This window comes from Moschus berezovskii, chromosome 9 (assembly GCF_049115385.1).
Source record: "Moschus berezovskii isolate FMDL1 chromosome 9, NW_MosBer_1.0, whole genome shotgun sequence".
Classification (NCBI taxonomy): domain Eukaryota; kingdom Metazoa; phylum Chordata; class Mammalia; order Artiodactyla; family Moschidae; genus Moschus; species Moschus berezovskii.
Window position 1 is genome coordinate 30,636,789 of NC_142468.1, and position 15,143 is coordinate 30,651,931.

The 15,143-nt window shown below is 39.3% G+C and overlaps 1 protein-coding gene across 5 annotated transcripts in view; it reads right to left on the reverse strand.

Moving 5' to 3' along the window:
* MNAT1 (MNAT1 component of CDK activating kinase) overlaps positions 1 to 15,143 on the reverse strand; it is a 207,789-nt gene that overhangs the window by 137,359 nt on the left and 55,287 nt on the right. For all 5 annotated transcript variants that reach the window (XM_055435772.2, XM_055435774.2, XM_088839554.1 and 2 more), the window contains one exon: positions 2,359 to 2,499. In XM_055435772.2, the coding sequence (XP_055291747.1) occupies positions 2,359 to 2,499 (141 nt within the window). The remainder of the gene's footprint in view (positions 1 to 2,358; positions 2,500 to 15,143) is intronic.

Genomic DNA, 15,143 nt, shown 5'->3' on the forward strand with positions numbered 1-15,143 from the left:
TAATTGCAGTTTTACATTGTTGAATTTGTTGCCTAATACTGGAATACATCTTTAAATAAATGTAGTTATGCTATACATCATTGTAATGTGCATTTCTCACTTTATATTTTTCTGTTAATCACATTACTTGCTGTTTATTTTATATTTATTTTAGTCTACAGAAATGACATTAGACAAAAAGAAAATTTGAGCAACTTTTTTAATTGAGTTCAAAATGGGTTGTAAAGCAGCAGAGACAACCTGCAATGTTAACAACGCATCTGACCCAGGAACTGCTAACAAATGTACAGTGCAGTGTGGTTCAAGAAGTTTTGCAAAGGAGAGGAGAGACTTGAAGATGAGGAGTACAGTGGCCAGCTGTCAGAAGTTAACAATAATAGAGCATCATCAAAGCTGATCCTCTTATAACTACATGAGATGCTGCCAAAGAACTCAGTGTTGACCATGCTGTGGTTGTTCAGCATTTGAAGCAATTTGGAAAGGTGAAAAAGCTTGATGTGTGAGTGTCTCATAAGCTGACCAAAAATCAAAAAAACTGTCATTTTGAGGTGTCATCTTCTCTTATTCTACACAACAGCGATGAACCACTTCTCGATTAGACTGTGATGTGAGAGGAAAAGTGGATTTTATTCAACAACCAGTGATGACCAGCTCAGCGGCTGGACCAAGGAGAAGCTTCAAAGCACTTCCCAAAGCCAAAACTTGCACCAAAAAAAGGTCATGGTCACTGGAGGTCTGCTGCCAGTATGACCCACTCACTACAGCTTTCTGAATCCTGGTGAAACCATTACATCAGATAAGTATGCTGAGCAAATCGATGATACACACTAAAAACTGCAATGCCTGCAGCTGGCATTGGTCAACAGAATGAGTCCAATTCACCACAACGCCGCATTGCATGTCACACAACCAAAGTTGAACAAATCGAGCTACAAAGTTTTGCCTCGTCCACCACATTCACCTCACCTCTCACCAACTGACTACAATTTCTTGAAGCATCTTGACAATTTTTTGCAGGGAAAAGCACTTCCACAACCAGCAGGAGGCAGAAAATGATTTCCAAGAGTTCATCAAATCCCGAAGCAGGGATTTTTATGCTACAGGAATAAACAAACTTATTTCTCATTGGCAAAAATGTGTTGATTGTAATGGTTCCTATTTTGATTAATAAAGATGTGTTTGAGCCGAGTTAAAATGATTTAAAATGCATGGTCTGAAACCACAAATACTTTTGTACCAATCTAATAAATAATCTTGCTTTCTCTTTTTATTCTTGGTTATATGGTTTAAATGCTTTTAGGGCAAAAGCACAGGAGAAAAATAAACACAAAGATATTCACCTGGTCACAGAATAACAAACAGCACAGCAACTAGTAGACTGAAGAGTTAAGTATGTTAACAATACATGGAAATTAATTACGTAGCTAGAAAGGGGAAAGGAAGAATGTAAAAAGCCTTTACTGGGAAGGACAATTTCCATGTTGCGCTTTCATCAGTATCACATTGGTTTATAAGCATCAAATAATATATTCTCAAATCCATGAAACATTTCATAAACCTTAGTTGTAATCCCTGCTATTATCTAATAATGTTGACTACTTGGGGAACTAACAACTAGAAAACACCAATAACTTGCAATACATTACCATTTTCTTCAAATGTATTTTCCCCATTCAAAAATACAAAATACAGTTCTCACAGAGAAACCAGTCACTAAAACTTCAGCATGAAGCCAAAATACTTGAAAACGAGCTAGTTATTAGAAAATCAGTATCAATCAGGAGAAAAGTGTTCTGAAAACATATTTTAGTCAGTAAGCTTAGAAACACATCAACACCCTATTAATAGTAAACTGGCATATGTTAATTATAGTATTACTCCATTATCTGAAAAATAAAATGGATATTAACAAACATTTAAAAAAATAAATAAATAGGGGCTTCCTTGAAGGTTCAGTGGTTAAGAATCTGCCTCCCATGCAAGGGGACATGGGCTCAATCTCTGATTTGGGAAGATCCCACATGCTGCAGAACAAGGAAGCTCCTGTGCCACAATTACTGAAAGCTGCGAGCCTAGAGCCAGTGCTATGAAACAAAAGAAGCCACTGCGACGAGAAGCCCATGCACAACTAAGAGCAGCCTCCACTTGTCAGAACGAGAAAGCCCACATGCAGTAACCAACATGCAGCACAGCCAATACATAAATCAATATTTAAAATAAGCAAATAAAATAAAGGGGTAGAAGGTGAATACATGAGCACAAACTACAGAAATGCCATTTAAATACCATCACCCAGCATAATAGGAAAGATAAACTCTGAAAACAGATGTTTTTATCACAGTCAACATTAATACATACCAGTTCATCTAAAAAAGCCTGCTTATTCTTCCTTTTTAGAATCTGCTGCATTTGTTCTTCTTTTTGTATAAATAGTCTTCTTTGTTCATTTTCCTGTCGTTCTACTTCTAAAGCTTCTTCCAATTCCTCCTGTTCACGAGTCTGAAACAGTAACATTCATATATGGCGTGAAATAAATTGAGAAACCAAAACTAAGTCTATACCATACTCCATACTACCTTTTTTCGAAGCATAAATTGCACTAGTCACTAACTGTTTAATAGTGCAGCAGCAGCTCCACTTCAAAAGAACTAATTTTCTTTCATGCAGACATGTTATTATTAAACAGAATGACATCTAGCACTAAATGAAATCTAAACAAAGTACACTTATCCCAGCTGCAGAAATGTGGAAACTGCTTAAGAAGACTTTAGGAAATTTAACAAAGAAAGCAAAACAAAAACCCAACAACAACAAAGAGATCATCTCCATATAGAACTATTAATTGAAACACTCCATATAAAAGACTGGTTCATTTAATAGAAAAAATTTTCAAAATACATAAGATAATGAAAAGTTATCATAGTACTTAGCTTCTTTATTCCAAGTTAAAATAAGTCTTTCTGATACTTAAGTTCCAAACAGCGTTCATTTAAGCTAAGTTATGAAAAACTGAAGTTATTTTCTAATACAAGCATATAAATTTCAAGGGTCCTCTGTGGACTAAAAAATTCAAAATCCAAAGCTAATATGTAGAGACAATGAACTACAGTCCTACATTACTTCCCTTTTATGAAGTTCCTTGGAAGTATCAAATACTTCCAGACTCTGAAATTTATTCCAATCCTAAGTCATATTTAAAAGCAGTATTACACCAACTCTTTGTTCTTTAAGTCTTATGAATGAGAAATATAGTAATATCTGAATGGCTTTATTTTAAACCCTTGACTGTTGCTCTTAAAAATGCAATGCTGCTGCTAAGTCACTTCAGTCATGTCCGACTCTGTGCGATCCCATAGACAGCAGCCCACCAGGCTCCCCCGTCCCTAGGATTCTCCTGGCAAGAACACTGGAGAGGGTTGCCATTTCCTTCTCCAATGCATGAAAGTGAAAAGTGAGACTGAAGTCACTCAGTCATGTCCAACTCTTAGCCACCCCATGGACCGCAGCCTACCAGGCGCCTCCATCCATGGGATTTTCCAGGCAAGAGTACTGGAGTGGGTGCCATACCTTTTTTTAATTCAACATAATACTGAGAATTTATGGCACCTTGAGGCAAATACAGAATAGAGGGAAAGAATATAATATGTTTTGAAATCACTAACATGAATTAACAGAGACCTCACAGAAAAGTATATTTTTATGTAAAATAATATTACATATTATTAATCTCTATTAATCTACTCTCTGTTAAGATTATATCAATTCACAAATTAGATAAACTCCCAAAAATAAACACGTTTCCCAAATGAAAAAAATATTTCCCTTATAATTCAAACTCAGTATATCCAAAATTAAGTTCGGCATTTGGTTTCCCTAAGCTGATCACCCTCCTGTATTCCTGATTTCTGCTAATTGCACACCCACCTCTCGGTTAACTTAAGTTGAAACCTCAAAGTCATCTTTATTACTCCTTCTCCCTCAACCCCATCCCCCTTAAATTAAGTCAGTTGCTAAGTTCTAGTAGCATTTCTCCCCTATAATTTAAAAAATTTCTATTACTGAGATTGCTATTCTAACTCAGGCACCCAGTGGAGAAGAAAATTCAAACTTGATCTAGAAAAACTACAAGGAATAAATGTACAAAGTTAGGGGGTAAGATATGAAGGCTGGAAAAGTGAATTACTAGACTGTAGGTCCATAAGCAGAAAAGGATGTCTCACAATAAAACAGTGTCACATCAGCAATAAGTAGAACAAGTGATAGGTTTACACAGAGTATGGTGGGGACGAAATTAATAGAGTGGTTAATTCCCCATGCTATGATGGAGGACAGGCAGAGTTAGAAAAGATTTCATGGAGTGTTATGGCTTGAATGTGTGCTCCCAAAATACATGTTGAAGTTCTTAACCCATGGTAACCATAAATGTGACTTTATTTGGAAATAGGGTCTTTGCATATGTAACCAAGTTAAGGTAGGTCATACTGGAAACTTGGATACAGACACACAGGGAAGAAGGCCATGGGAAGTTAGAGGCAGAGATCAGAGTGGTGCCAAAGATGCTAAAAGAAACAAAGATTCCTCCCTAGAGCTTTCAGAGAGACCATGACCCTGATGACACCTTGACTTCAGACTTCTAGCTTACAGAAGCCTGTTCCTGTAAGATACAAATTTCATTGTTATAAATCACCCAGTTTTGGGTAATTTAACAGCCCTAGGTAAGTAAAACATGAAGGCTGAGCAGGTTTCAAACAGTAGGTATTTAACCCCACTGCAGAGTAGAAGAGCCATTTAGGCAGAGAAAACAAAGGTAAAAAGACACGAATCAAGCTGGAATGCTTGGTATGACCAAGTCATAAGTATGAAGTTGGGGAAAGCTCTTGATAAAGCTGGAGAGGCTAGCAGAAGGCAGATGATGGAGAATTGACCATACCATACTAAGGGATGCATTTATGCCGTACTAATCCTGGGTGTTCATTGAAAGGACTGATGCTGAAGCTGAAACTCCAATACTTTGGCCACCTCATGCGACGAGTTGACTCACTGGAAAAGACTCTGATGCTGGGAAGGATTGGGGGCGGGAGGAGAAGGGGACGACAGAGAATGAGATGGCTGGATGGCATCACTGACTCGATGGACATGAGTTTGAGTGAACTCCGGGAGTTGGTGATGGACAGGGAGGCCTGGCATGCTGTGATTCATGAGGTCGCAAAGAATCAGACACGACTGAGCAACTGAACTGAACTGAACTGAAGGCAACTGGTGAGGCAAAGAATTTAGAAAGATGACTAGAAGCAGTGAAGAATACAGATCACTGGGGTTCAAGACTGAAGACAGGAAGACTCAGAGGAATATTTCAACAACTCAAGTAAGAAATAATGAATACTATGTAAAGTAATGATAATATAAATTAGAGGAGGAACTAGGTTTGAAAAACCATAAGGAAAGGCTAACAACAGTATATGATTCCCCGAAGAAGACATATAGATGGCCAATAAACACGTGAAAAGATGCTCAACATCATTCATTATTGGAGAAATGCAAATTAGAACTACAATGAGGTATCATCTCACACCAATCAGAATGAAAGTGAAAGTGTTAAGTCACTCAGTCGTGTCCAACTCTTTGTGACCCCATGAACTTAGCCCACCAGGCTCCTCTGTCCATAGAGTTCTCCAGGCAAGAACACTGGAGTGGGTAGCTATTTCCTTCTCCAGGGGATCTTCCCAATCCAGGGATTGAACCCAAGTCTCCCACATTGCAGGCAGACTGTTTACCAACTGAGCTACCAGGGAAGCCACACCAATCAGAATGGCCATCATCAAAAACCTGCAAACAATAAATGCTGAAGATGTGGAGAAAAGAGAACCCAGCCTTTGACTGTGTGGATCACAATAAACTGTGGAAAATTCTGAAAGAGATGGGAATACCAGACCACCTGACCTGCCTCTTGAGAAACCTGTATGCAGGTCAGGAAGCAACAGTTAGAACAGGACATGGAATAACAGACTGGTTCTGAATAGGAAAAGGAGAACGTCAAGGCTGTATATTGTCACCTTGCTTATTTAACTTATATGCAGAGTACATCATGAGGAACGCTGGGCTGGAAGAAGCACAAGCTGGAATGAAGATTGCCAGGAGAAATATCAATAACCTCAGATATGCAGATGATACCACCCTTATGGCACAAAGTGAAGAGGAACTAAAAAGCCTCTTGATGACAGTGAAAGAGGAGAGTGAAGAAGGTGGCTTAAAACTCAACATTCAGAAAACTAAGATCATGGCATCTGGTGCCATCATTTCATGGGAAATAGATGGCAAAACAGTGGAAACAGTATCAGACTTTATTTTTTGGGGCTCCAAAATCACTGCAGATGCTGATTGCAGCCATGAAATTAAAAGACGCTTACTCCTTGGAAGGAAAGTTATGACCAATCTAGATAGCATATTAAAAAGCAGAGACATTACTTTGCCAACAAAGGTCCGTCTAGTCAAGGCTATGGTTTTTCCCGTGGTCATGTATGGATGTGAGAGTTGGACTGTGAAGAAAGCTGATCACCGAAGAATTGATGCTTCTGAACTGTGGTGCTGGAGAAGACTCTTGAGAGTCCCTTGGACTGCAAGGAGATCCAACCAGTCCATTCTAAAGGAGATCAGTGCTGGTTGTTCATTGGAAGGACTGATGTTGAAGCTGAAACTCCAATACTGTGGCCACCTCATGCGAAGAGTTGACTCACTGGAAAAGACTCTGATGCTGGGAGGGATTGGGGGCGGGAGGAGAAGGGGACGACAGAGAATGAAATGGCTGGATGGCATCACCGACTCTGTGGACATGAGTTTGAGTGAACTCCAGGAGTCGGTGATGGACAGGGAGGCCTGGCATGCTGTGATTCATGGGGTCGCAATGAGTGGGACATGACTCAGCGACTGAACTCAACTCAACTGCACTGTTAGTGGAAATGTAAATTGATACAGCCACTGTGGAGAACAGTATGGAGATTCCTTAACAAACTAAGAATAAAACTACCATATGACCCAGAAATTCCACTACTGGGCATATAACCTGAGAAAACCACAATTCAAAAAGACACATATACCCACAATGTTCATGGCAGCACTATTTACAATAGTCAGGACTTGGAAGCAAGCCAGATGTGCATCAACAGATGAAAGGATAGAGAAAATGTGGTGCATATATACAGCGGAATATTACTCAGCCATAAAAACCAACAAATTTGAGTCAGTTCTGATGAGGTGGATGAAGCGAGAGCCTACAATACAGAGTGAAATAAGTCATAAAGAAAAAAACAAATGTATCATATATTTGGTAGAACAAATTGAGAAAGTAGCATTGACATATACACTCTATCCAATTATGACTCATTATTATACAGCAGAAACCAGCACACTGTAAAACAATTATGCTTCAATTTCTAATAAAGTTTTTTAAAAAACAGTATATGAAGACTAACCAGATATGGCTTGAACACTTAGATAAAGAAAATAATAGGAGAAATAGGTAGCAGAGTGAAGATGAAAAAGGTCAGTTATGATGAACATAGATGCAAAACTCTTCAACAAAATATTAGCAAAACCAAATTCAACAATACATTAAAAGGATCATATACCACAATCATGTGGGATTTATACCCAAGAATGCAAGGATGGTTCAATACCCACAAATCAATCAATGTTGCATACCACATTTATAAATTGAAAAATAAAAAGCATATGGTCATCTCAGTAGATGTAAAAAGGGATTTTGATAAAATTCAACATTCATTTATAATAAAATTCTAAACAAAGTGGCCACAGAATTAACATCAAACAATAAAGGCCAAATATGACAAGCCCATAACTAATGTTATACTCAACAGTGAAAAGCTGAAAGCATTTCCTCTAAGATCAGGAACAAGACAAGGATGCTCACTCTTGCCACTTTTATTAAAAAATAAAGTATTGGAAGTATTGTATTAGAAATCCTAGCCACAGCAATCAAACAAAAAAAGAAAAAGAATTCCAACTGGAAAGGAAGAAGAAAAACTGTCAATGTTTGAAGATGGCACAATACTATATATACAAAATTCTAAACATGCCACCAAAAAACCTATAGAACTCACCGATGAATTCAGTAAACTTGCAGGATATAAAATTAATCTACAAAAATCTGCTGCATTTCTCTACACTGGGCGCAACGAACGACGCAAAGAGGTGCGGCCGTGAGGAGCTACCCCACGCCTGAGGCCAGGGCCGGCGGCGGAGAGGAGCTACCCTACGTCCAATAGGCGGTGGCTGCGCGGGCGCAGGAGGGCCTAGAGGAGCTACTCCGCGTTCAAGGTCAGGAGGGGCGGCCTTGAGGAGATACCCCTCAAGCAAGGTAAGGTACAGCGGCTGCACTTTGCTGGAGCGGCTGTGAAGAGATTTTCCACGACCAAGGTAAGAGAAACCCAAATAAGACGGTAGGTATTGCTAGGGGGCACCAGAGGGCAGACAAACTGAAATCATAATCACAGGAAACTAGCCGATCTGATCACATGGACCACAGCCTAATGTGGTCCATTAGAGAAGGGAATGGCAAACCACTTCAGTATACTTGCCTTGAGAACCCCATGAACAGTAACAAAGGGCAAAATGATAGGATACTGAATGAGGAATTCCCCAGGTCAGTAGGTGCCCAGTATGCTACTGGAGCTCAGTGGAGAAATAACTCTAGAAGGAATAAAGGGATGGAGCAAAAGCAAAACCAATACCCAGCTGTGGATGTGACCAGTGATAGAAGCAAGGTCCGGTGCTGTAAAGAGCAATATTGCATAGGAACCTGGAATGTTAGGTCCATGAATCAAGGCAAATTGGAAGTGGTCAAACAGGAGATGGCAAGAGTGAACGTCGACATTCTAGGAATCAGTGAATTAAAATGGACTGGAATGGGTGAATTTAACTCAGATGACCATTTAACTCAGATGACCATTATATCTACTACTGTGGGCAGGAATCCCTTAGAAGAAATGGAGTAGCCATCATGGTCAACAAAAGAGTCCGAAATGCAGTACTTGGATGCAATCTTAAAAATGACAGGATGATTTCTGTTTGTTTCCAAGGCAAACCATTCAATATTACAGTAATCCAGGCCTATGCCCCAACCAGTAATGCTGAAGAAGCCGAAGTTAATCGGTTCTATGAAGACCTACAAGACCTTTTAGAACTAACACCCAAAAAAGATGTCCTTTTCATTATAGGGGACTGGAATGCAAAAGTAGGAAGTCAAGAAACACCTGGAGTAACTGGCAAATTTGGCCTTGGAGCACGGAATGAAGCAGGACAAAGGCTAATAGAGTTTTGTCAAGAGAATGCACTGGTCATAGCAAACACCCTCTTCCAACAACACAAGAGAAGACTCTACACATGGACATCACCAGATGGTCAACACCGAAATCAGATTGATTATATTCTTTGCAACCAAAGATGGAGAAGCTGTATACAGTTAGCAAAAACAAGACCAGGAGCTGACTGTGGCTCAGATCATGAACTCCTTATTGCGAATTTCAGACTTAAATTGAAGAAAGTAGGGAAAACCACTAGACCATTCAGATATGACCTCAATCAAATCCCTTATGATTATACAGTGGAAGTGAGAAATAGATTTAAGGGACTAGATCTGATTGATAGAGTGCCTGATGAACTCTGGACGGAGGTTCGTGACATTGTACAGGAGACAGGGACCAAGACCATCCCCATGGAAAAGAAATGCAAAAGAGCGAAATGGCTGTCTGAGGGGGCCTTACAAATAGCTGTGAAAAGAAGAGAGGCGAAAAGCAAGGGAGAAAAGGAAAGATATAAGCATCTGAATGCAGAGTTCCAAAGAATAGCAAGGAGAGATAAGAAAGCCTTCCTCAGTGATCAATGCAAAGAAATAGAGGAAAACAACAGAATAGGAAAAACAAGAGACCTCTTCAAGAAAATTAGAGATTCCAAGGGAACATTTCATGCAAAGATGGGCTCGATGAAGGACAGAAATGGTATGGACCTAACAGAAGCAGAAGATATTAAGAAGAGGTGGCAGGAATACACAGAAGAACTGTACAAAAAAGATCTTCACGACCAAGATAGTCACGATAATGTGATCACTGACCTAGAGCCAGACATCTTGGAATGTGAAGTCAAGTGGGCCTTAGAAAGCATCACTACTAACAAAGCTAGTGGAGGTGATGGAATTCCAGTTGAGCTATTTCAAGTCTTGAAAGATGATGCTGTGAAAGTGCTGCACTCAATATGCCAGCAGATTTGAAAGACTCAGCAGTGGCCACAGGACTGGAAGAGGTCAGTCTTCATTCCAATCCCAAAGAAAGGCAATGCCAAAGAATGCTCAAACTACCGGACAATTGCACTCATCTCACACGCTAGTAAAGTCATGCTCAAAATTCTCCAAGCCAGGCTTCAGCAATATGTAAACCGTGAACTCCCAGATGTTCAAGCAGGTTTTAGAAAAGGCAGAGGCACCAGAGATCAAATTGCCAACATCCGCTGGATCATGGAGAAAGCAAGAGAGTTCCAGAAAAACATCTATTTCTGCTTCATTGACTATGCCAAAGCCTTTGACTGTGTGGATCACAATAAACTGTGGAACATTCTGAAAGAGATGGGAATACCAGACCACCTGACCTGCCTCTTGAGAAACCTGTATGCAGGTCAGGAAGCAACAGTTAGAACTGGACATGGAACAACAGACTGGTTCCACAAAGGAAAAGGAGTACGTCAAGGTTGTATATTGTCACCTTGCTTATTTAACTTCTATGCAGAGTACATCATGAGGAACGCTGGGCTGGAAGAAGCACAAGCTGGAATCAAGATTGCTGGGAGAAATATCAATAACCTCAGATATGCAGATGACACTACCCTTATGGCAGAAAGTGAAGAGGAACTCAAAAGCCTCTTGATGAAAGTGAAAGAGCAGAGTGAAAAGGTTGGCTTGAAGCTCAACATTCAGAAAACAAAGATCATGGCATCTGGTCCCATCACTTCATGGGAAATAGATGGAAAAACAGTGGAAACAGTGTCAGACTTTGTTTTTTTGGGCTCCAAAATCACTGCAGATGCTGATTGCAGCCATGAAATTAAAAGACGCTTACTCCTTGGAAGGAAAGTTATGACCAACCTTGATAGTATATTAAAAAGCAGAGACATTACTTTGCCAACCAAGGTCCGTCTAGTCAAGGCAATGGTTTTTCCCGTGGTCATGTATGGATGTGAGAGCTGGACTGTGAAGAAAGCTGATCGCCGAAGAATCGATGCTTTTGAACTGTGGTGTTGGAGAAGACTCTTGAGAGTCCCTTATACTGCAAGGAGATCCAACGAGTCCATTCTAAAGGAGATCAATCCTGGATGTTCATTGGAGGGACTGATGCTAAAGCTGAAACTGCAATACTTTGGCCACCTCATGCGACGAGCTGACTCACTGGAAAAGACTCTGATGCTGGGAAAGGTTGGGGGCGGGAGGAGAAGGGGACGACCAAGAATGAGATGGCTGGATGGCATCACCGACTCTGTGGACATGAGTTTGAGTGTACTCCGGGAGTTGGTGATGGACAGGGAGGCCTGGCGTGCTGTGATTCATTGGGTCGCGGAGATTCGGACACGACTGAGCGACTGAACTGAACTGAACTGAACTGAACAACAAACTATGAGAAAGAGAAAAGAATCTCATATACCTGCACCAAAAAGAATAAAATACCTAGGAAGTAATCTAAGGAAGTAAAAGACCTATAAAGAGAAAATTGTAAGACACTGACAAAAGAAACTGAAGACAACACAAACAAATGGAAAGATATACTGTGCTCATGAAGAATTAATAGTTTTAACACGGCCATACTACCCCAACACAATCTACAAATTCAGTGCAATCCCAAGCAAAATATCAACTACATTTTTCACAGAACTAGAACAAATAATTTTTTGAGTGTATGGCAACATAAAAGACCTTGAACAGTCACAACAACCTTGAAAAAGAACAACAAAGCTCAAAGTATCATATTACCTGATTTCAAAGTACAACATGAAGATACAGTATTCAAGAAAACAAAGTACTAGTACAAAAACAGACATATAGATCAATGTGGAATAGAATAGAGAGCCCAGAAGTAAACCCACTTATATGGGCAATTAATCCATGACAAAGGAGGCAAGGATATACAACAAGAAAAAGACAGCCTCTTCAATAAATGGTGTTAGAAAAACTACACAGCTACATGTGAAAGAATTAAACAGGACTACTTTCTCACACCATCAACAAAAATAAACTCAAAAGGGATTATTTAAGACTTAAGTGTAAGATCTGAAACCATAAAACTCTTACAAGACAACATGGGTAGTATGCTCTTTGGCATCTACCCATGTCAAACGGGTAGCATGGGTAGCAAACAATAAATCTGGTAAGAGGTTAATGTCCAAAATATACAAAGAACTCACAGAACTCAACATCAAAAAAACACAAATAACCTGACTAAAAATGGGCAAAGAACCTGAACAGACATTTTTCCAGAGGACATACAGATGGCCTAAAGGCAAAGGAATAAATGCTTAACATCACTAACCACAGGGAAATACAAATGAATACCACAATGAGATATCACCTCACATCTGTCAGAATGGTCATCATCAAAAAGACAACAAATAACAAATGTTGGAAAGGATGTGGAGAAAAGGGGACCCTAAGAATGTAAACTGGTGCAGCACTATGGAAAATAAGAAGGTTCCTCAAAAAATTAGAAATAGAACTACAACTACAATCAAGCAATTCTGGGTTCTTATCCAAAGGAAACCAAAACACTAATTTGAAAAGATATATGCACCTCAACATTCATTTCTGCATTATTTAAATAAGCCAAGATAACAGAAGCACCTTAAGTACCCATCAACAGAAGAATGGGTAAAAAAGATGTAATATATAAAATCAAATATTACTAAGCCACTAAAAAAAAAAGAATGAAATCTTGCCATTTGGATTGACCTAGATGGTACTATGCTAAAATTTAAAAAGTCAAAGAAAGACTAATACTGTATGATTTCACTTACATTTGGAATAGAAAAAACAAAACAAGTAACCAAAAATAACAAAACAGTCTTAGATACAGAGAACAAACAGGAGGTTGCTGGGGGGAAGGGGGATGGGGAATGAAAGAAATAGGTGAGAAAGATTAAGTATGAACTTCCATTTATAAATGGAAGACTTCCATGGTGACTCAGATGGTAAAGCCTACAATGCGGGAGACCCGGGTTCAATCCCTGGGTTGGGAAGATCTCCTAGAGAAGGAAATGGCAACCCACTCCAGTATTCTTGCCTGGAAAATCCCATGAACGGAGGAGCCTGTTAGGCTACAGTCTATGAGGTCGCAAAGAGTCAGACACGACTGAGCGACTTCACTTCACTTCACTTCCATTTACAAATAAGTAAGTCACAGGTATGAAATGCACAGTATGGGGGAATATAGTCAACAAGAATCTTTGTAACAGGATGGTAACCATACAATCATAATGGTAACTTGACTTATAATGGCGATCATTTTGAAATGTATGTTGTTGTTGCTGCTGCTGCTACTGCTGCTGTTGTTCAGTCACTAAGTCACGTCTAACTCTTTGCGACTCCATGGCCTGCAGCATGCCAGGCTTCCCTGTCCTTGACTATCTCCCAGAGTTTGCTCAAACTCATGTCCATTGAGTAGATGATGACATGCAACCACCTCATCCTTTGTCACGCCCTTCTCCTTCTGCCCTCAATCTTTTCCAGCATCAAGGTCTTTTCCAATGAGTCGGCTCTTCACAGCAGTTGACCAAAGTGTTGCAGCTTCAGCTTCCACAGCAAACTCAGTAATAGTTTCTCTGTCAGAAATGGGTCATCTTATGTGCCTAATTATACAAGAGATTGAGTTCTTTCCCCGTTTTTGATACAATTCTGATGTTTTTGGAACAGTGAGACTTCAACATTCACAAAGATATTAAAGGCAAGTTGCTACCTCAGGATAGTAAAAACATCATTCATATAGTCCACGTTCCTTGGGCCACTTCAGAACTGGGCTCTACCCAAAGACACCATAGTTACTGATATACATGAACTTGCACCATCTTAAAAAATGGTCCTATGTCTGTACTTATGCCAACACCAAATAGCTACGTATCACTAATAAATAAAATGTTCATCATAGAATGATCAATTAATAAATGATGATGAATTACTGACCAAAACACTTAGTTATAACAGATCCAGGTGCTAAACACTAACATAAAGAATAAATGTAGTCACTGTAACATGCATTAAACAAAGTACAAGTTGATCATTATACAACATGGGGTATTAGGGATGCTGGTCCTTGGCACAGCTGAAAATTCATGTATAGTTTAGTCTGCACTCCTTATCAGTGGTTCCCTGTGTCTGAGGTTTTGCAACCAAGGATTCAATCTCTCAACATGTGGTACAGCAGTATTTACTACTGAAAATAATCCAGGTGTTAAGTGGACCTGCACAGTTCAAACCTGTGTTGTTCAAGGGTCAATTGTATTCAATAACCTATCGTTATAAAGTTTTCATTAATTAGAAATTCCTACTTTAAAATAATATAACCAGCCTAAAATTAGATCATTCTTTCATTTAAACTCTCAATATTATTTGCTAGCTTAAAACTATAAATGAAAAAAGCACTCACTTGAAAAGAACAACCTTATTAAGTTAAACAGAGTTAATGCAACAAGCTACCTGGGCATACCTATTGTGCATGAATCTTCTGATGTACCCAGAGAAGGCTACTGGGCAAAGTGAGTAATTTTTATAGCATACTGATGCTCTCGGAAATGAGACACCTTTCTAAGGAAGCCAGGCTGGATATGAACAGAATAGAATGTCAATTCCTCAAGAGTTTTACTGTAGGAAAGAAGTGCCTTAATGAAACACTTGAAGACTATAACAAGTAAATCTAAGTACAAGATGAAAATACAAGCTATGTAATCCAAACATTCAAGCTATGTAATCCAAACATACCTATATCATTTTCACCAATGATTACAAATTCCTGGTATAGCACCTTAAAAACAATTATCTCTGCTTTCCCCAAAACTAGAAACCCAAGCTATACTGAAGAAATGACAGCTAAACTGTGTAA